General features: G+C 40.5%; 1 protein-coding gene across 1 annotated transcript in view; it reads left to right on the top strand.

The window, feature by feature from the left end:
* The window catches only part of LOC144252566 (dedicator of cytokinesis protein 8-like), a 98,386-nt gene that overhangs the window by 57,761 nt on the left and 16,068 nt on the right, over positions 1-24,557 (top strand). The window contains 9 exon segments of the mRNA XM_077794808.1: positions 8,077-8,194; positions 9,024-9,094; positions 10,140-10,278; positions 10,881-10,982; positions 11,387-11,489; positions 12,365-12,529; positions 13,741-13,910; positions 15,960-16,055; positions 19,243-19,338. Of these exon segments, the coding sequence (XP_077650934.1) occupies positions 8,077-8,194; positions 9,024-9,094; positions 10,140-10,278; positions 10,881-10,982; positions 11,387-11,489; positions 12,365-12,529; positions 13,741-13,910; positions 15,960-16,055; positions 19,243-19,338 (1,060 nt within the window).

The raw sequence follows: 24,557 nt of genomic DNA, 5'->3' as shown, positions 1-24,557 counted from the left end.
TTATATAAAGAGTAAAAGCCATTTCTCCCTGTGCCTCATCCCTGCACCCAGCTGATTCTGGGAGCTTGACTATTGCTGGTAGAGGCCTTTATTCCTCCTGTTGATCTGCTCAGCTCTCCTCTTAAGGCATTATGCTCTTTCTCACCTTCTGCTGACTGTGCTAGATGCTCAGCTGTAGAGCAGTCCCAAGTGTCCAGTTGCTTAAACTGGGGACTTGTGTGGCTTTTTGCTATAGCTCACTTGCTGCAAGCTGTAGAAGTCCCTGGGAAAACACATGGTTGTCATATTGTGAATAAGGAACTGGGCTAGGTTTTTCTCTGCTTCTGTGCACTGAACGAGGCTAAACTTAGGATAAGCCAAACTAATATTTTGTGCATTGTGATTTTTAATAGCATGAGACATTTTCTTTTTTTTTCCTTTTTTCCTTTTTTTTTAGTTGTAGTTGGACACAATACCTTCATTTATTTATTTTTATGTGGTGCTGAGGTTCGAACCCAGGGCATTGCATGTGCTAGGTGAGCACTCTACCACTGAACCACAACCCCAGCCCGACTTTGAATGATTTTAAAGTCTGTTTGGGTTAACATGTTCTCAGCAAAGGAAATAAAAGAGGGTCCCCAAGTGGTAAGAACAGATAGATTTGGTCCACAATTTAAGTAAAACCAAATTCCACAGTTATCCCCAAGGCCTGCTACATTACAGCAGTTTAAAAATAAGTTGAGGACTGGAGGTACAGCTGAGTGCAGAGCACTTGTCTAGCATCCGGGAGGACCTGGGTTCCATTCCCCACATGCTGGCAAATCAATCAAAAACACAAAATAAGTTAATGGTGTTTTGCTGAATCTGCGTGAGAAAAAAAAGTTCAGGGGAGTTTCCCAAAACAGTTTCTAACCAAAAGAAGCCATCTAAAGTATTCTGGAAAGGAGATGACTACTGATGACTACTAACTGTCCCATTCTGTATGTACAATGCATAATGCTGAAGAAAACCATTTTGGGCCACATTTGGGGAAAGGTAAGAGTATCCTAAATGTCTTGTGCATGGACTCGACCTGTAGTTACTAAATACTCATTCAAAATAACTTTGTCCTAACAAGCAATTCATCTTTAAGGTATGGGCTACACCTCACAAATCCTTAGATAATCTTATTCTTAGGATTTTTCTGTGGCACTTCATTTATCAAACATAAAACATTAAGAGCCTGTTTATCAGGTTGTTAATAACTACTCTTATCTGTGGATTATATACCATGCAGGCAGATCTTCCATCTCAAGATAATTATTTTAAAAGATGCTAGTTTAACAAAACCTATTACTTAGCATTCTTTTTGAGGTGGGAAGGTACTGGGCATTGAATTCAGGGAAACTCAACCCCTGAGCCACATCCCCAGCCCTATTTGTATTTTTATTTATTTATTTATTTTTATGTGGTGCAGAGGTTTGAACTCAGGGCCTTGCACGTGTGAGGTGAGCACTCTACTGCTGAGCCATAACCCCAGCCCCCGTATTTTATTTAAAGACAGGATCTCACTGAATTGCTCAGCACTTCACCATTGCTGAGGCTGGCTTTGAACTCTGGATCCTCCAGTCTCAGCTTTCTGAGCCTCTGGAATTACAGGCATGCACCACCATATGCGGCTACTTAGTATTCTACATTTCAGAAAAAGCATTTTCTCAAAAAATTTTTAGGCAAAGTTATTCAACTTTTCTGAGAAATCAGTTTCCTGACTTGCAAAAAGAGATGTGGGGCTAGACTCTCTTGAAGTTTCCTTCCAGCTGTGTGCTCCACAGAAACTACACAGAGCATGGGCAAAGCAGACTACCTGTGCTGAGGTTTGAAAACAAGAGTGAGCAGCCCCTTCCAAATGAATGTGCAAAATTGTTGACTGTGTTGGCTGTTGTGTGGGACAGGGTCGTGGGTCCCACTGTATGGGGCCTAGGACAAGTGTGGTAACAGCAAACCTGATTATCCAGTCTGACACAGCTACTTCTGTTGTGATTTACACAGCCCCTTTCATCTAGCTACTTCAAAGCATTTTTACAAACTTTGGCTCATTATTCCTCCAACCACAGCATTGAAGCAAGTTTGATTGGTGTCTTTTCAATTAACTCAAAGATTAAGAAACTGAGCAAAAACAGAATTTAGAAGTATTATTTCAAAAGTATGCTGCATTGAAAAAAAATTTTTTTAAAGTATGCTGCATTGAAGAGGAGCAAAACATGTAAAGTGTTCATCAAAGTTTTATCATTGAAAAAAAGGAAAAACTCTAAATGCTTATTTTTGGAGGTAGTATAAATTATGACACATTCATATTATGGAATATCATGCAGCTGTTAAAATAATTTCTATTGGCTTTTTTTAGTTAGCTTTTGCATTGCTGTGGCCAAAATACCTGACAAGAACAATTTATAGAAGGGAAAGTTTACTTGGGGGCTCACAGTTACAGAGGTTTCAAGCCATATATGGCTGGTTCCATTGCTCTGGGCCGAGGTTCGAGATAGCACTTCATGACCCACTTCATCCAGCCATGCTCCACCTGCCTATAGTTAACACCCAGTCAGTCCCTTCCAACTAGGATGGGCCAGTTAGGTCACAGTTCTCACACCCAATCATTTCACCTTTGAATATCCCTACATTTACACAGGAGATTCTGCGGAATACCTCATACCCAAACAATAATAAGACTATTTAGTCATATTGGGGAAAATACCATAACTGAACAATGTTAAGTCACACAAAAATAAAATAAAGCTTTGTACACACCGTTTGAGAAGCAGATTTAATGTATAGAGGAAACGACTAAGTGACAATATGCTAAAGTTTTAACAGTGACTTTTCTCAGTGTAGGGGGATAATGAGTGGTGGCCATTTTCTTGTTTATACTTTTTTGTTCCTTTCGGTTATTCAGGATTGAAAAACAATGGGCACACAGTACTTTCATATACTGCTTTCACAATTATATGTGTATATAGGATAATTACATAATTGTGAAAGACAGAAGAGAGAAGGTGGAGCGCCAATTAAATAGAACAGTAGGAGAGACCTGTGAGGATGTGTCTTGTGGGCTGAAAACCAAGAGATGAGAAACAGCCTGTCATTTAGAAACCTGGGGAGAGCTCTGGGAACTGCAGGTATAAAAACCTTGGGGTGGGAGTAATTGGAAATGACCTTGGCCTTGAAGAAAGGCCAGTGTGTGAAAGTGATACGAGAGAAGATCCAACAATTTTCCAAGAGATGGATGATGTAGGATCTGTAATACTGAGTTTAAGAAACCCTTTTAAGTTCCTGACACCTGTTTTACATTTTGAAAGATCCTTCTCACCAGTATAAAAAGAGTAGATTATAAGGGGCAAGGGTAGAAGTCATGATCAATTGAGAAAGCATTGCATCAGTCTCAGGTGGTCTGGGCGCAGACACTGTGGGCACAGTGGAGTGTACCTAACTTATCAGCTCTGCAGAGGAAATGATCATCACAGTCATACCTTGTTAAGTTCTTGCTCGCTAGTGCCTCCATAGTCTATAGGTTGGTGCTATTATTAGTCCCACTGGGGCTTCATAAAGGCTAAGTAACTTGCCCAAGTCCACACAGCTAAAAGGCAAAGGAGGAATGCTACAGGTCCTCTGATAAACATTAGCTCTCTTATTTGAGCGGCAGCAGTGGAGATTAAGAAGAGCGAGCAATGGGTAGAGAGGGGTCTGTACCCCACATGCATCCCATATCCCAACTGTAAACTGTCTTCTGCCATCCATCACTACCCCCACATCCACTCCTGACAGTAACTGTGGTTCTCCTCTGTCTCCTACCATCAAGGTTGGGCTGCCTCAGATGGACAGAGCAAGATCTGGGGGTGCTGCTGAGTTAACAATGTGGTACAGTGGAACCAGCGCTGCACTGAATTCTGTGGCTGGCTGTGGCTAACCCAGAGTGAGCTGGCACTTAACCTCTAGGGCTCAGTTTACTCATCTTAAAAAGTTGGGGCTTGCCAAGTGCAGTGGTGTACATCTGTAATCCCAGCAGTTCGGGAGGCTGATGCTGGAGAATTGAGAATTCAAAGCCAGCCTCAGCAATGGTAGGTACTAAGCAATTCAGTGAGACCTTGTCTCTAATAAAATACAAAATGGGGCTGGGGACGTGGCTCAGTGGTTGAGTGCCCTGAGGTCAATCCCCAGTACATTAAAAACAAACAAACAAACAAACAAACAAACAAACGCTGGTGCTCAAGCCTGAGCATCATGTCATTGCCTGTCACCTACTTTTCTGGGTAGGCCATGTATATTTAACTGATAGTTGATGCTTTCTGTGTATTCTGCCATCTAAATTAAATTCACTTCCCTTTGTTAAAAATTGTTGCCTCGCATTTGTCTTCTTTTTTCACTTGAATGTAAGTGGTTAATGCAGCCAGTAATGGACCTGTTAAAAGAGTCCAATGAGAGGATAAGATGGAAACTAGAAAGAGCCAGGAGCAAAGGCTAGAAATCAAGGGGGAATGCATGTGCCAGTTTCCTCCATTGTACAAAGAGCCCAGAAAGGCCACAAGAGACAGCAACTCTAATCTGTTCCCAACACGGTCACCCCATTCTGCCTCCACTGGGTCTCCCAATTTAGAGACACTGGGGTAAATAAAAATAGGAACTGCTACTTATTTGTCTTTTTACTTACTTTTTTTTGAGAAAGAGTCTCACTAAGTTGTTAAAGCTGGCCTTGAACTCAAGATCCTCTTGCTTCAGCTTCCCAATTAGCTGGGACGACAGGAGTGCACACCATGCCCAGCTCCTGTGTGTTCTTGACAGTCCCAAATACTGTTTTTGTTCTTGAACATCTGGGGACATTCATTACTGAGCAAGATATTTGAGTAGAGAATCTTTATGCTATTGCTTTTTCTTCCCTGATGTGGGATGTTCTTCCATAGCCAGATAAGTTTATTTCAATGTTTTCCCAAATCATTTCTAAGAATATTACACCTGTGAAAGAATAAACAAATGAATTGAGTTCTGAAGCCAAAACACTTGGGGAACCAGGCATGGTGGTGTATACCTCTAATCCCAGCAACTCGGGGGATTAGAAGGATCAGCAGTTCAACCAACCTGGGCAACTTAATGAAACCCTGTCTCAAAATAAAAAAATAAAAAGGATTGAGGATGCAGCTCAGTGGTAGAGCACCCCTGGTTCCATCCCCAGTACAACAAAAATAAGAAGCAGTCCTAAAAAGAAGCTGTCCTTCCCCACCTCTAAGGCATTCACGGTACACACTTTTATCTTGATTCACCCCAGTCTTTCCCAGTAGTGTTTGATCACACTGTTGTGTGATCACCACTCCCTACCTCTTCCCCATATACTTGATAACACTTTGCAGAGCACTGAGGGGTCCCTGGAACTAATTTGGAAATGCAAGTTTGGGATGCAATTTTCAATGACCATCAGTCTAATGGAATCAAATTAATACCTAGTAGGAGACTAGATGAGGTTTTGAGGATCCTTGGTGAAATAAGTGTCATTGCTTTCAGTAATGATAAGTTGCCCATGAAATATAGTATGTAGAGGTGCTTGTGGCTCAGTGGGAAAGCACTTGACTGGCATGTGTGAGGTACATAAAAATAAATAAAATAACACCACATAAAAATAAATAAAATAAATTTACTGTGTCCATCAACAACTAAAAAGAAAAAAGAAAAAAAAAGAAATATAGTATGCAATACAAATTTCAAAGTTGCTCTGAAAATAGAATATGGAATAGGAAAAGAAAAGATAGGTCTGGTTCCCAATTCTAGGCTTCCTCACCTAGCATATACTTAGTTCTGAAGACTGACCCATTTCAAAATAGATATTCTCTCATATCCTTTTACCAAACCAGAACACAGAGATTTTGAGCATAAACTAGCTCTCCCAGTGCTTCACAGGGCTATCACAATGACCATTAGTGTTGGAACGTGGCAGACCCAATAGGTGACATTGGTTATTTAATTTAACCATATGTATTAAAGGGAAGCAATCTGCTGTTTATTTGTGTAGATCTGTCCTGTAGAAATTCACACGTATAGAGCTATAGTCCTCAGATGTGGGGATTTTGACTGCCTGGGGATATATGATAACATCTGAAGACATTTCTGGGTGCCAAAGTTGAGGGGGGGTCAAGATCTCAGTAGAACCCTGTAGGTGAGGACTAGGGATGCTGCTGAGCATCCTACAGTGCAGAGGGAAGCTCCCTACAACAAAGAATTATCTAGTCCAAAAAGTCAATAGCCGCCAGGTTGAGAAACTCTGTTGTCTATTAATATACAAATCCTTGTAAAGTCTTGTGAGACCCTGCATTCATTGATGGAATGTCTGGTGACCTGGACTTCGTTCTTGGGCACTTCTCTCCTAGTATTCAATCCATACAAAGGTGGTTTTGGTATCTTGGAAGCCCTTGGGGCAAGAATGTATCTGTTTGGGGAGCACATATGGCCTGGAAGTTAAAAGAGAGACAGATCATGAGCAAAGAAGACAAACATTTCCCAAAGGACATGATACCAATTGAACCAGTCTTTAATTTACTGTTGACACTCAAATAATGAGACCAGAGATTGAAGGTAGACATGAAAAGCCATTCCTAGTATTTCAGTTGGAGCTACGCAGGGGGAGTATAGCTTGGTTAAGAGCACAGGGCTGCCTGGCTCAAGTCCTGACTCTGCCCTTTCCTAGCCATATAGTTTGGCACATGTTATTCATTTTTTCCTCAGTTCTAACATGGGGATGATAATGTGGGTATGATGACAATGATATTGGTACCTACCTAAAGGATAATTATGAAACTTAAACAAAGTAGTGAATAGGAAGTATTTGGGTCTGTGGAGGTTGTTTCTTTTTTTTTTTTTTTTTTTTGGTAATGGTGAACCCAGGGCCTCCCCATGCTAGGCTACATCCCCAACCCTAAATATGTACACTGAGCTACATCCCCAACCCTAAATATTAAGTATTTAAAATATCACCTGACTCAGGATAAATCCTGCATAAATGTTAACATTATTACTGTTTCTTTGAATCAGGACTATTCTTCATCAAAAACAAATTTTCCTTTATTCACAAAATATTTACTTAGCACCTATTATGTTCCAGGCACTAGTCTAGCTGCTGAAGATATATCAGTGAATTGAAAAGCATCAGATAAGGGCTGGGGCTGGGGCTCAGTGGCAGAGTCCTTGCCTAGCATGTGTGAGGCACTGGGATCGATCCTTGGCACTGCATACAAAAATAAATAAAATAAAGGTATGCTATCTATCTACAATTACAAAAAAGAATTCTAAAAAAAAGCATAAGATAAAGATAGTTATCCTGACACTGGGGTTATGGCTCAGTGGTAGAGTGCTCACCTAGCATGGGTGAGGCACTGGATTTGATCTAAACACCACATAAAAATAAAATAAAGATATTGTGTCCACCTAAAACTAAAAAATAAAATATTAAAAAAATACCTATCCTATGGAGCTTACATTCAGTGGAATATACTAGAAATAATGCAAATAGAAAAAAAATATATGCAAATTATTCTTAGCCTAATATCTGTTACATACTTGTCAAATGAATGAATATATTTCTCAAATTATTGTCATTATATAACAACCAGGCTTGGAAGTTTGATCTGTCCTCTTAAACAAGAGGGAAAGTTAAATTAATACAGAGTACCATGCCAATAGGAAATAAAATTACCACATATGGATTAGAAAGAAAAAAAAAAGAGAAAGAGAAGGAATGAAGTCAGGTCATGAATTGGGTTTAAAATGAGCTGAGCCTTTTTTGCCTTCTTATCTGTGTATCAGACCTACAGTCACCTTCTTGCAGATTTCAACATTCCAAGACATTAAGACTTGCTAAGCATCAGCAGTCACACTACATAGAAAAACAGAGAAAAGTGTTGTTTTTTATCACATGGCTGCAGCTGATGCGGAAGAATCAACAGAAACTTCATCCTCCAACAATAATTGACTTCTAAAGGGAAAAACTCCATTAAAATAATCACTCTCTAGGTACTCAATGAAGAACTTGGTTAAAATCAACTCTAGACCTTATGCTTTAGTTCTTTTTCTTTTCTTTTCCAGAAATCTACTCTATGTCTACCCACAGAGGCTGAACTTTGCTAACAAACTAGCATCTGCCGGGAACATTACAATAAAAATCCAGTTTATGTGTGGAGAAGACCCTAGCCACGCTATGCCGGTAAAGAGGGGGTAACATTGACCTTACAGCAGGGTGGGAGGTATTTCCCCTGTGAGTCCTCATGAGCAGAATTCAGGGCTCCTCCATGTACAGAGTATTGTCTTCGGGGCAGCTGTACTCACCGTGTCCAGGCGCCTTTCCAGCTAGTCCAGTATGGTTCCACAAATGATAGGAAAACAGCCTCAATCTAAATTGAAAGCCTCTTTCCTTACTCCATAATGAGTTATGAAGTGTTGGACATGCAAATCATTTTTGAGGAGTGAAAATGTACTGCAGTACATACCTACCAAAACAGACCGCATCTACAGATAAATATTAAGTACTGCCTAGTAATAGTAAACACACACCACTTCAACACCTTTTAGGGATGGTTCTTCATCCTGAGGCAAAATATAAGTCAAATAATAAACATATAATACAATGTGCTCTAAGAAGACAAAATGCCAGAATCTGTACTTTTTAACTATCTATTACTAAATGAGATGGGTGGTTATTGAAACTGTTTTTCATAAGTTGTAGAATACAGTTACTATACCTTTCTCTGGACTAGGATCTCTCTAAGTTGCTTAGGACCTCACTAAGTTCCTGAGGCTGGCTTTGAACTTGTGATCCTCCTGCCTCAGCCTCCTGAGTCACTGGGATTTCAGGCATAGGCCACCATACCCAGTCATAGTCAGTTCTTTTGCCCGTTTGGTTGGACCACTTGTAGGATCTTGCACCCTTAATTTATAAAATTATGAGACTACAGCATCCTACTGGCCCCCTGGTAGTTGATTTGAATATATCCAAAAGTCACTATTAATTTTGTTCATTCTGTATTGGTGAACAGGTCATCTTTGGAAAGTCCAATGGGCCTGAATTTCTGCAGGAAGTGTACACAGCCATTACATACCATAATAAGTAAGTATATTTCAGAATCCAAACTTATGGCAAGATTGTTTCAGTGTCTTCTAGTTTTTCTGGCTTTTCCAAGTGACTTTTGCCAACAGTTTTTACAATTTAGGGCCTAAAGGACACAGTACATTTTTACCAGTTCCTTAATTCTGTGTTGACTATGCAAATTTTTCACCATCAACTAAGAAAGGAAGAAGAAAATATGGTTAAAAATCTAATATGATTTTGACTTTTTTTTTAAATCTCCAATCCTTGTATGATGCAGAGAGATTCTATAGTGTTAAGTAAGGAAGTACATTTTCTATCTTGCTTTGAGATTCCAGATGTGACCAGAAGCAAAATCCAATTTTGGTCATCTTATCTTCTGTACATGACTCCTCTCCTGCCCTACAGCCTGCTTTTAAGTTGACCACAGCAGAAATAGAACTCTCATAATTATGTCAGTAAAATGAACCATGGAATAGTTTTAAAATGTTATTTGCATTTAGTAGGATGGGGAGTTGGGTTTGATCCTGGCCTGACAACCCAGGCCCATTTACATGCTTCCAGTAAACACTGGCCAGGCTTGACATAAGGGTTAAATGGGGTAATGTGCATGAAGCCCTTAGCCAAGTGTCTGAGGCTTCATAATTCACTAAAACCGACTTCCTTTTATCTCCTGCATCATCCATTTTTCCTCCGGTCCTTTAATGAGAGCAGCCTCATACCAGGCCCTGGTCTTTGGGTAGAGATGAAAAAAGAGGTCACAGCAGGACTCTGAACCTTACCCCTTTTTCAGATTATATTGTTGAGTTTTTCCATTGTATGTGGGAATTTCTTTTTCCTTGGCAAAGCCTTTCATTTGTGAGCAGTTGTATGTAAGTGAAGTGTATCCAGTAACAAGCATGGTTTCAAGGACATCTCACTCAGGAACAGAATAATGTCAAATGACAAGCCTTCACACCATGCAGGCTAACTCAAGAGCAAAAGGGCCCCTGCCATTGCAATTTATAGTCAGAGAAGTCATCCTTCTTGCTAAAAGTTATTTGTGTATAATGTGCTTTTGAAACAGGTCTCCTGACTTTTATGAAGAAGTGAAAATTAAGCTCCCTGCTAAGCTCACAGAAAATCACCACCTCCTATTCACCTTCTATCATATCAGCTGTCAGCAGAAGCAAGGAGCCTCCGTAGAAAGTCTCCTGGGATATTCAGTGAGTTGTTTCCAACTTGCTAATTCACACTGCAGTGCTGGGCAGCCAAGGTCCCTGCAGAGATAAACAACTAAAATCCATTCACTTGCTTTTTTCCTGTCAGAAGTAGCAAAATGTCCTAAAGCAGATTATAGGAAGAAGCTGAAATGAGTTGACTTAGTAAATGATGGATTTTACAAATGGAAAGTTACTAGGTGATAGATACTGAAAGAATATTCATTTTTTAAAGAAAAGCATTGCAATGTCTGTTCTTTCCAAATTTAATATATGTGCTTCACATATAGAAGTAGCTTTTTTTCTTTTTTTATTCCTTTAAAAATATAAAAGGTAAAATGAACATTGATGTTCAACACACACAAACATTGGTTATAAAGAAAAATGCTACTACTTGGGCTTTAAAGGCAGTAAATCATTGATATGACCATCTCAGGGACTCTCAGGGAATTTAAAATGCAAAGAACTGGACAGAAACGACTGCCAAAAAGAGACCTGGTCAATATCTCATCATTGTTTAGTTGCATTTAATTATTGGGAGCCAGATAAATTACCCAAATTATATGCTATAATAAATACCACTTTATTCTTTGCATCATCTGTTTCAGTGGCTGCCAATTCTCCTAAATGAACGTCTTCAAACTGGATCTTACTGTCTCCCAGTTGCCTTGGAAAAACTGCCTCCCAACTACTCCATGCATTCTGCAGAGGTAACCAACAAGGGGCCATCAGCTAGTTCTTGGCTATCAGGGTCTTGGATCACTTCCCCTTCCCTTAAATGTGACCAAGGATGCTCATTATGTTTTTTGGAGTGCTTATCTCTCAACACACAGTATTTTCTGAGAATTTATGGCTCTGATGGGAGAAATATCTGACTGTGAAAGAAACCTCATTCAGTTAGACGCCACCAAATCAGAATGTTGAGTAGATGCAGCCTGTGCCCTACATAACCTTACGTTTGGTAATCTGCAACAAAGGAGTCCACAGAATAATACATTCTAGATTAAGAGACAAGTGAAGCCCACTATTGATGAAAACTGCTCCCAGAAAGGATCCTTAGAAAAGGTTTCCAGGACACAGTCTGTCAGCTTCTCCTGTGGGTCGCGGTCCCCAGGTGGACACTGAAGTTTTTACTCCTCTAAAGAACCCTTCAAGTACCATCAAGCTTTTCCCCTTCCTGCCTCCTGTAACCCCCTTACCCATACATTCTGCCTGGGGTGAGCCCATTTAAAGGCATCCCCACAAACTCTCCATCCCAGCCACATCAGTTCCAACTCCAGTTCCCATGCTTCTCAGTCCCTTTGGTTTAGGTCTACATCAGTATATTATGTACATCAGAGTATTATTGTGAAGCAAGTTGCAAATATTATTTCACTTGTACATATTTAAATATGTACCTTGAAAACAAGAGCTTTTTTAACCTTCACAACACCATTTTCATACTTTGAAAAATGAACACTAACTCCCTGATCTCAACAATAGCCAGTCAGTGGTTGGGGCCCCCATCATCCCATTAAGGCCATTTATTTATTACACTTGTTGGTTTGCCTCCAGATCTAAATGGAGTCCACAAATTACTGTTGGTTGATGTGTTTCTTTTGAAGATCCTTTATTCTAGAGACCCTCCTTTCGCTCTTATGTTTTCCTTTGGGTTTTTACGTTAAAAAAAAATTCCCAAGGCTTTGAATTTAGATCTGACCTTTACAGTCAAGTGTCTTCCCAACTCTTTTGCTCCTTACCCCTCTCTCCAGGCTGTCTTCTTCCTCTTATTGTCTTTTTCCCCTGGAAAGAGAGGTATCTTTTGAAATGCAGATTCTGATTCAGCAGGGCTGGTGTGGCCTGAGAATCTGTATTTCCCAGGTAATATTGACAATGCCAGCCTGCAAGTCTTGCAGCAGTGTTTAGAGAGGAAAGACAGAAGAAAGTGAAAGGAGGGAACGTGAATGGCTGTGGTGAACAGAGCCAGGGCTAGAACTCCCCTGGCCCAGGCTCACCCCACATGCAGCCTGGCTAAGGTGATCAGTGGTCAGGACTCATGGTTGCTGGCTGGAAGAACATTCACTTCAGGTTCACGTTTCGCTTGGTTCCTTAGCTAACTTCTCCCAGTTTGCCTTTGAGTCCATGGTGGCCATCGCCAACAGTCTGCACAACAGCAAGGACCTGAGCAAGGACCAGCACGGGAGGAACTGCCTGCTGGCTTCCTATGTACACTACATCTTCCGCCTGCCCGAGCTGCACAGAGACTCGCCCAAGCAAGGTAGTGTTGCCCAATAGGGTATCTGGCGCCCCACCCATTCCATTGCCTTGTAATTCAAAATAAATTCAATCTTATTTTTCAGAATTAACAATTTATGTAAGTCCTGAAATTGAAAGTTTCTTTCTACATTTTCTTCCTCCCTTCCTTTTTAGGCTCTAAGTACCTATTTTGTTTGCTTATTTGATAATATTTCTGTGCTCCTTACCCAGTTCTAATTTATGATTCAGCTAAGGATCTCTTTTTAAAAATATGTCATATTCACTTATGAATATGTCAAAATAAATCCCATTGATACATATAACTATAATGCACTAAATTTTTTTTAAGTAAAAAAAAAAAAAAGGATTAAACACTTTGATCAAGTGTGGCTTACATACTGGGAAAATAAAGATTGAAAAATGGAGAAGTGTTGACTAATGTCTCGAAGCCTGGGATAATGACAAAGAAAATAATGTCTATCCAATGGCAGTGGTATCAGAGGTTCTTAAACTTTTCATTACTAAAAAGTTAATTAATAAATTCCTTTTCTCATTTCCCCAAACTAAATTTTTAAAATAATAATGATAATTTAGTTTGCTAATTTTCTCAATTATTTATATAGATAATATAAATAACTTTGGTTCAGCATGATATAATAAATAGCATAAGTTTACCAAATTCCATGCCTAAATAAACGTGGTACTTTATTAGTCCATGCAGCCTCATTTCACATAAATCTGTAGTTTCACCCAGGCTGGCCTTGAACTTATAATCCTCCTGTCTCAGCCTCCCAATTTGCCAGGATGGCAGGTGTACACCACCATGTTCAGCTCAACTCTATGGATTTTTGAATCTCAGAAAACCTTACTCCAGGAATTATAAAGTTATCATCATTTAAATATTGATAAATTTAAAAATAACCACATTTAGAACTTCTCTTGAGAAATCAGAAGTTCTGGCAACCCTGGGTTCTGTTTCTTCTGGCAATAGGAGGCTGGAAATGAGGTGTGTGTCTCCAGTTCACCACAATCCTCACCACTTCTCCTGCCTCCTATCCCATCTACTTCCCTAAAAAACAGTGCCCACCCCCAAGTTTTGATGAAAAGACTAAGTTTAAGGCTTGATCTGGTAGGTTTTCATTCCTCTACCTGCCCTATCCCTCTTCAGTTCCTTATCAAGGTCTGTAAGTGACTCTGGTCCTCTGTTGGCATGTCTCTGCTGGTGGGACACAAGTGGCACCACTGCCCTCCCCGACCCTCGATACCACACCTATGGACGCACGTCTGCTGCTGCTGTGAACTCAAAGCTGCTGCAGACCTGGGTGATGAGCAGCAGCAACCCAGACCTGGCAGGGACACACTCTGCAGCTGACGAGGAAGTTAAGAACATCATGTCTTCAAAGGTAGGGAAGATGGTAAACTCTGTTTCTTTTAATGTATATAATGCCTTGTGCGGTATGGTTCATGTGAAAAACTAAGACATTAATACTAGTACATTATTATTAACTAAAACTGACCTTCAACAGTTTTTCTGTTAATGTCATGTGTATATTCTAAGATAAATCCAGGATATCACATTGTACAGATTTACCTTTGCTTTTCATATAACTTATTTAAATGTAAGCTTATATAATTTAATTTTAAAATAATGTCCTTTCGCAAGTGGCTCAAAAAAATCCAAAAATTTATTAATCACCTCTCAGAAACTGCTGAGCCAACTTCAGCACATCCCTGTGTTGATTTTGTAAGTCTAAAGGATAGAATATCAATAAATTGGTTCAACCTATCGATCATCAGAATCTCTGGGAGTGCAATGTTTTAAAAGAGCCATAAATGATTCTTAAGTTCAGCCAGAGGTTAAGACCTCTGCAGGGGGAGGACAGAGGCCAAGGGCAGGTGACTTGCATAGGACCACACTGCAGGGTATGTCAGCACCAAGACCCAATGCTGGAAAATAAAATTCATATTATTCACTGTTTCTGTGTGGCTAAACCAGCTAATGCTCTGACAGTCTCCTACCACTGCTAACTGATTCTGAGCAGAACTTTAAGTGACAGTCTTGCTGCTACATCTTTCAAAATGGAATCCATCAGTTCAAAAGAAATGAAGGTTAATCACTCAAGTCGAGCATTAAGTATCTGACCGACACAATGGGCCTTAGTAATAGCTGCTTTTATGTTATTTCTCCAAATTTTAGTTTAAAAAAGTTTTTAAAGGCATTTAAAGGGCTGGGAATAGAGTTTAGTTGGTAGAGTACTTGCCTTGCATGCACAAAGCCCTGGGCTCAATCCCTAGTAAAACACACACATACATACACACACACACACACACACACACACACACACACACAAAGGCATTTGCAAAGCTACAGATAGAAAGCAGAAGTTCTAGGGTTCCAGAGAGTGCCATGGTTAACGACATTGTATTGAATATTTCAAAATAGCTAGAAGAGAGAATTCTGAGAGTTCTCTTTTTTTTAAAAAAAATATTTTTATTAGTTATTGATGGACCATTATTTATTTGTTTATATGAGGTGCTGAGGATTGAACCCAGAGCCTCATACATGCTAGGCAAGCCCTCTACTACTGAGCCACAACCCCAGCCCTCTGAGAGTTCTTACCACACAGAAATGATAAATATATGAGGTGATGAATATCCTGACTTGATTACCATACCTGTATAGAAACTTCATACTGAACCTCATAAACATGGATATTTATTATGCATCAATTAAAAACAAACAAAAGAAAAATTTTTGTCTAACCAAAAGAATAAAGCATGACCCTTTCAGAAGTGGTTTTTGACAATTTATTAGTGCTTAGGGGACTAAGTACAGTACCATGCTAAACCGCAGAGGGGCACTGTTCTCACATTCTTTCTGTTTTCCCAATAAAGTCACAGAATGTTAAAGGAACTATTCAGCCTATAAAAAAAATAAAAAAATAAAAGCTATTAAAAAAAAAGGAACTATTCAGTATCTGATTCTAACTAGTTTTTAGCCATAGGATGCTAAACACCAAATTATTAATGGTGATTAACTTAGGAACAAGTGAAATTAGGTGTGAATTTACCTTCTTTGCTTTGTTTTGACAAAGTATTTTATCTTTGTAAGAATAAAAAAGTAAGAAATATCTTTAAAATCAATTCTGAGCCTAGTGTAGTGGCGCACACCTGTAATCCCTGACACTTGGGAGGCTGAGGCAAGAAGATCACAAGTTTGAGGCCAGCCTCAGCAACTTAGTGAGATCCTGCCTGTCTCAAAATAAAAATAAAAAGGGCTATGGGTGTGGTTCAGTGGTTAAACACCTCTGGATTCAATCTCCAGTAGGGAAGGAAGGGAGGGAGGGAGAGGGAGGGAGGGAGGGAGAATTCTGAGATTGTGATTTCCAGGCTTACTTTCTCAGGGTGTCAGTGTAATTTAGCTGACTGTTGAGACATGGTTTGTGTTTCAGATTGCTGATCACAACTGCAGCAGGATGTCTTATTATTGCTCTGGCAATAATGATGTTCCAGGTTCAACTGCAGCCCCAAGGCCAGCCAGCAAAAAGGTACTGAGCAATTTGGAGATAATTCCAGGAAAAGGAAGGACTGGTCTGGACCCTGCATTATGATTGGAAATAGATACTATCAAAGTACTCTCCAGTCTTGTCCCTGCCCAGCTAACATACAACACACACACACACACACACACACACACACACACACACACACTCACACTTACAACTCTATCCCTTACCCTTCATTTTTTAATCACCTAAATGTCCATGAACAACATAATAATTCTCAAATTTAACCAGGCATTAGAATTACCTGGAATGCTTCTTAAAACAGATTACTAGATCCTACCCCCTGAGTTTCTGATCAATAGATCCAATCTAGGGCTAAAGAATTTGCATTTCTAACAAGTTCACAGCTAATGCTATTTCTGGGACAACACTTTGAGACTCATTGCATTAGCCTCTTTTTTAGTGGAAGATGAGCTAGGGATAATTCATCCATGACAAAAATGAATGGCAGTAATTAAATACAATTATTTCAATACTATTTAAAGTGATATGAAATGCTTCCGCCTAATTCTCTATAATCAGCCTTATCTCTGAGTTCAGAAACTTTACAAGATGTAGAATTTCTTAAACCAAAAGAATTCTTTAATCATAGCCAAAGCCAGGGTAGTTTAAGAGAGGTGTGGGGGGTGGGGGGTGTTCAAAAGCTTTCTGTCAAGCCAGCCTTCAGACAAGTTTTCCCCTGAGCTAGGCACCCAAGAGTCTCACCATTATGGTAACTTCTTAAGGTCTATAGTGTCTTTCAAGACTCTAATTAAAATGTGAATGTGCAAATTGCAAAGAAAGCCTCTTGCAACAGCTAATGCCACAGGGGAAAGTTTGTTAAACGGGCAAGGAGGAAATGAGCCTCAGCATAGCTTTCTTTGGACTGGAGGAAAGATGAATCAGAGACACTGTAGGGCCTAATGCTGAAAACTTTGCAGTAGTCCAGGCCCTATATGTTAGGGAGATGTACCAGGAGTTAATTATAAAAGGAAAGTGAAAGATGTTCTTAGACTAAAAATTTGTCATCTACCCTAAACGTTAGCATTAGCTGCCATAGCCCCTTCTCAGTGACTGGTTACAAATACCATCTCCCTTCTTAAAAAAAAAAAAAAAAAAAAAAAAAAAAAAACAACAACAACAAAAAACATTTGCCTACACCCTGACTTCCTTGTAGCATGTCCTGTTTGGTTTTGCAGTTGCCTTCTTTTGACCTGAAATGACCAGAAGAGAATTGTTTCATTGCAGGGAGAAGTTTAGCCAATGTGTTTCCTTAATAGCTCAGCAAACAGGGTTTTGCGACTTGGTTATTTCATCTAATGTCTAAAGCAAGGTGTTCTTGTGAGAATGCCGCCCAGTAAGCAGCAAGCTGCATAAATTACTTTAAAAAGCAGCTTATCCTTGTCTAATCTCTTCCTGCCATAAGACTCTGGTAGCCAAACTGACCTATTTACATAGGCTAATTCTGACATTGGTGGAAAGTCTCTTTCCCACCATGGGAAGATCGAGGTGTGGCCAAGTTATATTGCGCACAGTTGACCACCTGCTAGACCTATCACTCAACCCCACACCTCTCCCAGATGGCAGAGCCTCACTTAAGACCCTAAACAGCAAACAAATGTGTTCACATGTATGAAGATTATTAAACTCTGACTAACCTGCAAAATGAAGTGAGACCAGCTGATGAGCTGAACCAAACGGGGATGGAATCAGTTAGATCACACAAACATCCACACTGGAAATTTCCATTTGTCTCCTTTTAGTTTAGCTCTCAAAATTTTAATATTCATAAGAATTAGTAAATTGCTTGCATGCATACTGTATCCTATGGGTGATTTAAAGGATTGTTGAATGTGATCTTATATGATCAATTTTTGCTTTAGGCTGATTTTAAAACTTAACTCCACATCAGGATGTGATATTAGGGTCTTCAAATAGTTTTAACTTTCTAAACCACTAAACAATACAAAAAAAAAAATGAGCTAGTTCGTCTGTATTTATTCTAGGTTCTGTAGGTATAAGATGAATGGAAGCCACAGAAAATTCCCAGATACTGCTTTTGCCTTTAGTTAGGGTTTTCTCAGAACTAATGGGGTCTCCAAGATGCAGGACTTTCCAATGTGAGACTAAGTCAGCTACGATTTGTTTGTAGTTCAACCTTGAGTCCTAAACTGCTTCCCCATCAAAACTACTGTCAAGTATATTATTAAGGGGTTGGGGTTGTGGCTCAGTGGTAGAGCGCTTGCCTAGTCTGTGTGAGGCACTGGGTTTGATCCTCAATAAAAATAAATAAAATAAAGATATTGTGTCTATCCACAATGAAAAATAAAAAAAAACAAAAGAATATTATTAAATATCCAGAGAAGTTGAAGAATGGGAAAGATGGGAAAGGTAAAATTCTGCTCCATTTGCTATGGAGCAGACAGGGCTTGAAGGGAAATGAAGACATAAAGTGGAGCTGAGGGATGTTCCAAGCTTCTGACTCTGGGAAGGAATGTCAAGTTGCAGGTTCCGGCTACCACCATGTCCCTCTTCTCATCACCCATCCAATCACATTTCCCACATAAAGCCGTCATGGGAGTATGCAAAGGAAAATTATCCAATCAGGAAGGGAGTTTACATACCCTCTAAATCGTGGTCCCCAAACTGTGACTGGACCAGCAGCATCAGTGTCCCCTGGAAACTTGGTAGAAATGCAAATTCTCAGACCCTGCCCAGACCTAGCATCTCTAAGAGTGATGTCCAGCCATCTGTGTGTTTTATTTATCAAAGTCACCAGTGTATGCTATTATCTATCCAAATTTGACAACTATTGCTACCTATCAGCTGATTTTATAGATGAGAAGATTGAATACAAAGAGAAGAATGGTTTGCACATGGTCAAACTCTCCCCAGGCAAACCACTCATCTCTTTGTACTCCATGCCTCCAATTTCAGCTGCTACCTTGGAGTGCTTCCCCTGTAGGACAGTTTCACTCGCAGGCTGAGTCTGTTCTTTCAAACCTAGCTCTCCTGCACAGTATCGACCTCACCTCGGGTTATGTCAGCACTGTCTTTGCAGTTCACTGCCTATGGCCTAGGACATCTAGGATATATGCTTCAGGAACTAACAGGCTATTAAATTGGGAAAGAAGAAGAGGGGTGTTGGTGAGTCCTGTCATCACAGCTTGGTTTTCCTAACTGTTGTCAGCATTTCCACGAGGAGCTTGCCCTGCAGATGGTGGTCAGCACTGGGGTGGTGAGAGAAACTGTCTTCAAGTATGCTTGGTTCTTCTTTCAGCTTCTGGTGAGTCTCGCATGTTCATATCTATGTTCTACAGGGCAAGAAGAGAACATGGCATAAAGGCAGTGATGTTTTCCATATCAGGAACTGACACCTTGTTCACCTAGTTGTTCCTACTGAAAACCCAGGGTTATTCCTTAAAGTATGACTCCTCTCACCTCTTCATCCATCTTCCATAGAATCACATGGATTCTACCTTGAAAATCTGCCTCTAACCCATAGCATCTCATCCTGTTCCCCACCTGCCAAGCCACTCTCCTTGTTCACGTGCCTCTTGAAGGAACTTCCTCTTTCTCCCCCCTCTATCCACCTTTGCCCTCAGCCCATCCATCCTACACAGGACAGCCAACATTAAACAGTGTCACTCCTCTCTTCAAATCCCTTTAGCCAGTTGCAATGTATTGGCAAAAAAAAAAGCATAAATACTTATCATGACTAAAAAGCCCTTGTATGACTCTGCTCTTTTCCTCCATTTCTCACTTCATCTCATTCCATATTCCCCCCTCATCCAGCCACATGGTTACTCTTGTAGTTCTTGGAAGGTATTAAGCTCTTTTTCAGCCTCAAAGTTTCAAGTTATCTCACTAGTTCCTACCTTTCACTCCCTTCCCGATCCCCACCAGACACACACTGTGTTTTCTTTAGGCTTCAGCATAAATGTCACCACCTCCAGTAGCCCTTTTCTGACCACCTTATATTATAATGTAATTCTTCTATTTCATCATTCTCCTTTTAAACACCCTATTTATCTCTACTTATCACCTAACCCAATTTGTAATTTCTTTTCTTTCTTTTTTTTTTTTTTGGCTCACCTACTAGATTTCTAGAATTGGGGTCTGTCTTCTTCATTCTCCTATCTCTTGTGCCAGCACTACCCCAGATCCCTGCCAACAGGATCACTTGGGGGGGGGGGGGCTTGGTTAAAATAAAGCAGATTCTTGAGCTTTTTTCTAGGACTACTAAATAAAATCAGGAGGCAGTGGTGTTCAGTTGCCTGTCCTACCAAGTGGCTTCTAAGCACACCTATAATCCACAGATTCACATCACCTCTGCTCTGTAAGTCCTAAATAAAACTGAAGTCTTTGAAATGTGTACCCAGCCAGTGGAAGCATTTTACATTCTCCAAGCTAAGCTGGTTAAAGTGAGTGGCTGCAGCTCACAAGTCCTGGGACAAGACTGCCAGCAGTGGGACATAAGTTCTGGCAGAAATGGATGGTCACAAACTGCTCCCCTCTTTTTTCTTGAGGCATGAGAAGTATTAAAATCAACACTCTATGATCTGTATATCCTGCTCCTACTTACCTACCTCACCCACCAACAAGCTTCTCCATAAAGAGGATTCACGTGGGTTATGATCTATCTAAACAGTTTATACAAATTATCCTGAGTTTGACTGTCAAAATTGCAGTTAAAAAAAAGCATGAAGCAAAAACTAAATTTGATATCTTGGAGAGTCTCATAGAAAAAAGTCTCGAACAAAACAGCATTCCAACATAAAGATGGTTGGTATTACTCCTACACTTGGAGCACACTTCACCTAATCCATTTTTAGATATTATCTAATACTTACATGCTACAAAGCACTATAGTTGTTTGATCAGGTAACCAAGTCCCTTGGGCAGTGTATCTCAAGCTCTGCTATGTAAGCATTCTAATAGCAGCTCTAGGGACTCTTTAACTCATCCTCGAAACCTTATTAAAACCCTGTGAGAAGGCTGGGGGTGTAGCTCAGTGTTAGAGTACTTGTCTAGCATGCTTGAGGCCCTGGGTTTGATCCCCAGCACCATAAAATAAATAAATAAATAAAAATAAAATTTGGGTGAGAGAGTAGTGGTTATCCCCATAGCACATACCAAGGCTGAGTAGGGAATTGCTAGCTGCTCTGCCAGTGAGGTATAGAGCCTCAATTCTCCAACTATGAAGTCCAGATTCCTTTCTTCTACCACTTTGCCCCTTTGGGAAGCCCAACCTTACAAACCATCTTCTTAGGTTAATGTATTGATAACATGGAAACCCTTTGCCTTTAGGAGTCAGTCAACTTTAATGTAGAGCTACATTGTTATTTCCATACCTAGTAATCACGAACTCAGTATTGCTAAGCCTGAGTGATTCCACAAGGCACCTTAGAGCTCTGTTTTGAAGGCCAATTTGCATTCTCTTCAGGTGTAATGATATCTCCTTCATATAATCCCAGTAACAGCTGACATCCCGAGGAACAAAAAATAATAGCATCCAAAGTATACTAATCATCTTACTATATATATAATGTACCAGGTGCTGTTTTAAGCATTTTGAAGCATTATCTCATTAAATCCTCAAGCAATCTTTGAGGCAGGGGTTTTTACTATTCCCAAAATACAGACATGGTTGGAGGAAGGATGGTAGCCATAAAGAGAGTCTCCAGAGGCTTCAGCAGTACTGCTTCACTGCCCCTAAGTGCAGGGAGCTAAGAACCATTGAAAAGTTGAAAACTGCACTTGATCTTGCACATCTATTTACTAGGACTTGGTGGACCTCAAAGGGAGAGCAAAAAGTAAAGCGAATAGCCCTCCTTGCCTCCAGCGAGCCCCTGATGCTAAACAGATGAAGTAGTTGGGAACAAAAGTGCAAGTTTAAGCACTCTAATGGGGTTGGTCAACTTGGAGATCAACCAAGGCAGCAGTTCCACGGGGCTCTGCAGGCTGTACCCTGTCAGGGTTCTAGCAGGACAGAATTGAATAGGACTCAACAGGATTAACTGAAAAGCATTTATCCAAAGGTCTCTGCCTGAGGTATACACATGGTTACAGGAGTCAATAAGGATTGGTGAGGCATATGGGAGCAGCAGCTGCTGGAAGACTTTATCTATCCTAGCTGTAAAGCATGAAGAGTAGGAAACAATGTAACTGGGGTCTAGAGACAGCTGGAGGCAGAGAAGAAGGTCCATACAACAGGAAGTGGAACCTTAGGAAAATGTCGCCACTGCCAGAACCACACTGTGGCAGGGATTAGGGCAGGAGGAATGGATAACCACCCAAACCCCTCTGTTCTTCCACCTCCTGGTCCCCTGCTAGTACTTCCCATTGCCAACTCCAACCAGCAGCCAGAGAAAGGATTGGGGGCCCAAATAATGCAATATATAGGGACATCTTCCCAGCACTCAGAGGTAGAAATTTAAGGTAAGAAATTTAGCTGAGGACTGTGACAGAGGCAAATGGAAACTCTTAGTGTCCAAAGAAGACTTTGCAAGAAAATTAATCTCAGGGCACCCAGTGCTCCATGTGTTGTTATGGATTTACCTGACCAATGTCTGGGAAGTTACTAAAATCCCAGTTTTTTACTGAAGGATCTTGATGAGAAATAAACAACAGCTTCCTTGGGCTTAGCCAACAACCTGGGCAGTTTAACATCCTTCAGTTTGTGTTGATGGCCAAGCACTAATGAACAACCACTTTGTCAAGAGAGCTGTTGAGCACAACCCTTGGGTGAATTTCACACTTGGCTAATGAATAAGCCCCTGTGCTTCTGGGAACTGCTGAGCCAGACCTTGGAGACCCAGAGGTAAATAGGTGACCTAGTTTACTCACTGAGGACATGAAGTCCTACATTAAGGAGTTCTTGAAAGCTACCCCTACTTTGAATGGGCTGCAGAGGCCAATATGAGAGAAAAGATTTTGCTGTTTTACCTTACCCTACAAATAATGAGCCACACATCCACTAGTATTTCTGCTGCGTGTTCTCCTCTGAAGACCAGGGACACAGTAGCTTGCAAGTGTCGACAGCCTGGAAATAGGCCATTATTTGGAAGCACAGTATTGTGAGAATTATTTATTTGGTTGTAGGATGGCCAAACTCAGCAGGAAGGAGCCAAATGCAGTAGTGAGCTCTAAAAGCCTGGTGCTGGGGTGGGTTAGTCAGCAGGGAATCTGGATCGGGGTCACTTGAACAAAAAGGCATTGTTTTCCTAGGTCCTTGGTTGGGAGGGCAGTGAGAGAGGTGCTTTAATCAGACAAAAATGGCATCCAGTTCCCACCATCATTCAAGTCCCTCACCAACTACGTATGTGGGGCTTCCTCGGATATGGACATGTCTATGGGTCCTAGACCAAACAGACCCCTGTGGTGAGGAGAAACCATAATTCTTACACTCAATTTTATATGCTTAGTTCTTCCCCAAACTGGTCTTAGCATTATCTGAAAACATGCAATATATGAAGACTACCTTTCTGTTTTTCTCTTCTTCTTTTGCCTTCTCTCTGTCTTTGTCTCAGTGCTAGCAAAAATCAAGCATCCTGCTTTCTGAGAGACAGAAATCTACTGTTTGTGCATAAAATTTCTCCCATCCAGTTCTCAGGAAGGGAAGTTCAACTTCTAGGGCAATTTCCTTTTGCAGTGACTCTTAGACTAACACAGACAAAGTCATGAAAATGACTTCAGAGTATAAGCACTCATCCACAAGGTCTCCCAGTCTTTCCCATCAGACTGTTCCTAATGGCTTCAACAACTTCCAACAAGGATAATACTCAACCTCTGATGATGTTAAAGGAGGGTATATTGACCCATGAATCTCTTGGCCTCAAGAAATCTAAAAAATAAGTCTGGATTTTAAGTTATGGTAGGCACTGAGTGTGTGTTACACCAGTCACCAATTGATGCACGGACTAGATAGATAGAACTAAAAGTTAGACTTATAGAACTCAAAAGGTGATTCTAGAATTATCATCAGAAGCGATATTCTAAATAGAGGTTAAGTTTCCAGCTAGCCAACAAACTCCCATTCAACCCATAACATGGCTTTAATTTATAGAAGCACAAAGGAGCCTGATTGTAAACTATGAAATTGTTTTTGGAAAAACTGTGTTCCCCATTTCATCTTGAAACTTAGGATGGGAGGAACATTTCTCCTTTGTTCTCCTTACCACGATTGCAGGAGCAGAAAAGATCTCAGGATTTGCCTGTCCTATGAAATGCACTGTAATTGTCCTGCCTATGTGGTCATGGGAGCCCAGACACACCCTGCCTTCCAGGATGAAGGCTACGGAGGAGGCAGGTCCTATGACACTGGAGCTAAAGAAGGAAGCTCCTAACTTTGTCAGCAGCAAGAAGGGAGCCCCTGACTTGGGGTCAAGGAGAGGACACCCTTCTTACCTCCTGCCACCATGGCAACCATTCGCCTGTCAGAAGCATCTATAGTCCAGAGCCAGCCTGGGCAGCACCGGCACCAATACAGTGTCAAAAAGTCCA

Source organism: Urocitellus parryii, unplaced genomic scaffold (genome assembly GCF_045843805.1).
Source record: "Urocitellus parryii isolate mUroPar1 unplaced genomic scaffold, mUroPar1.hap1 Scaffold_48, whole genome shotgun sequence".
Taxonomy (NCBI): Eukaryota; Metazoa; Chordata; class Mammalia; order Rodentia; family Sciuridae; genus Urocitellus; species Urocitellus parryii.
This window is presented reverse-complemented; position numbering and strand designations above follow the sequence as displayed.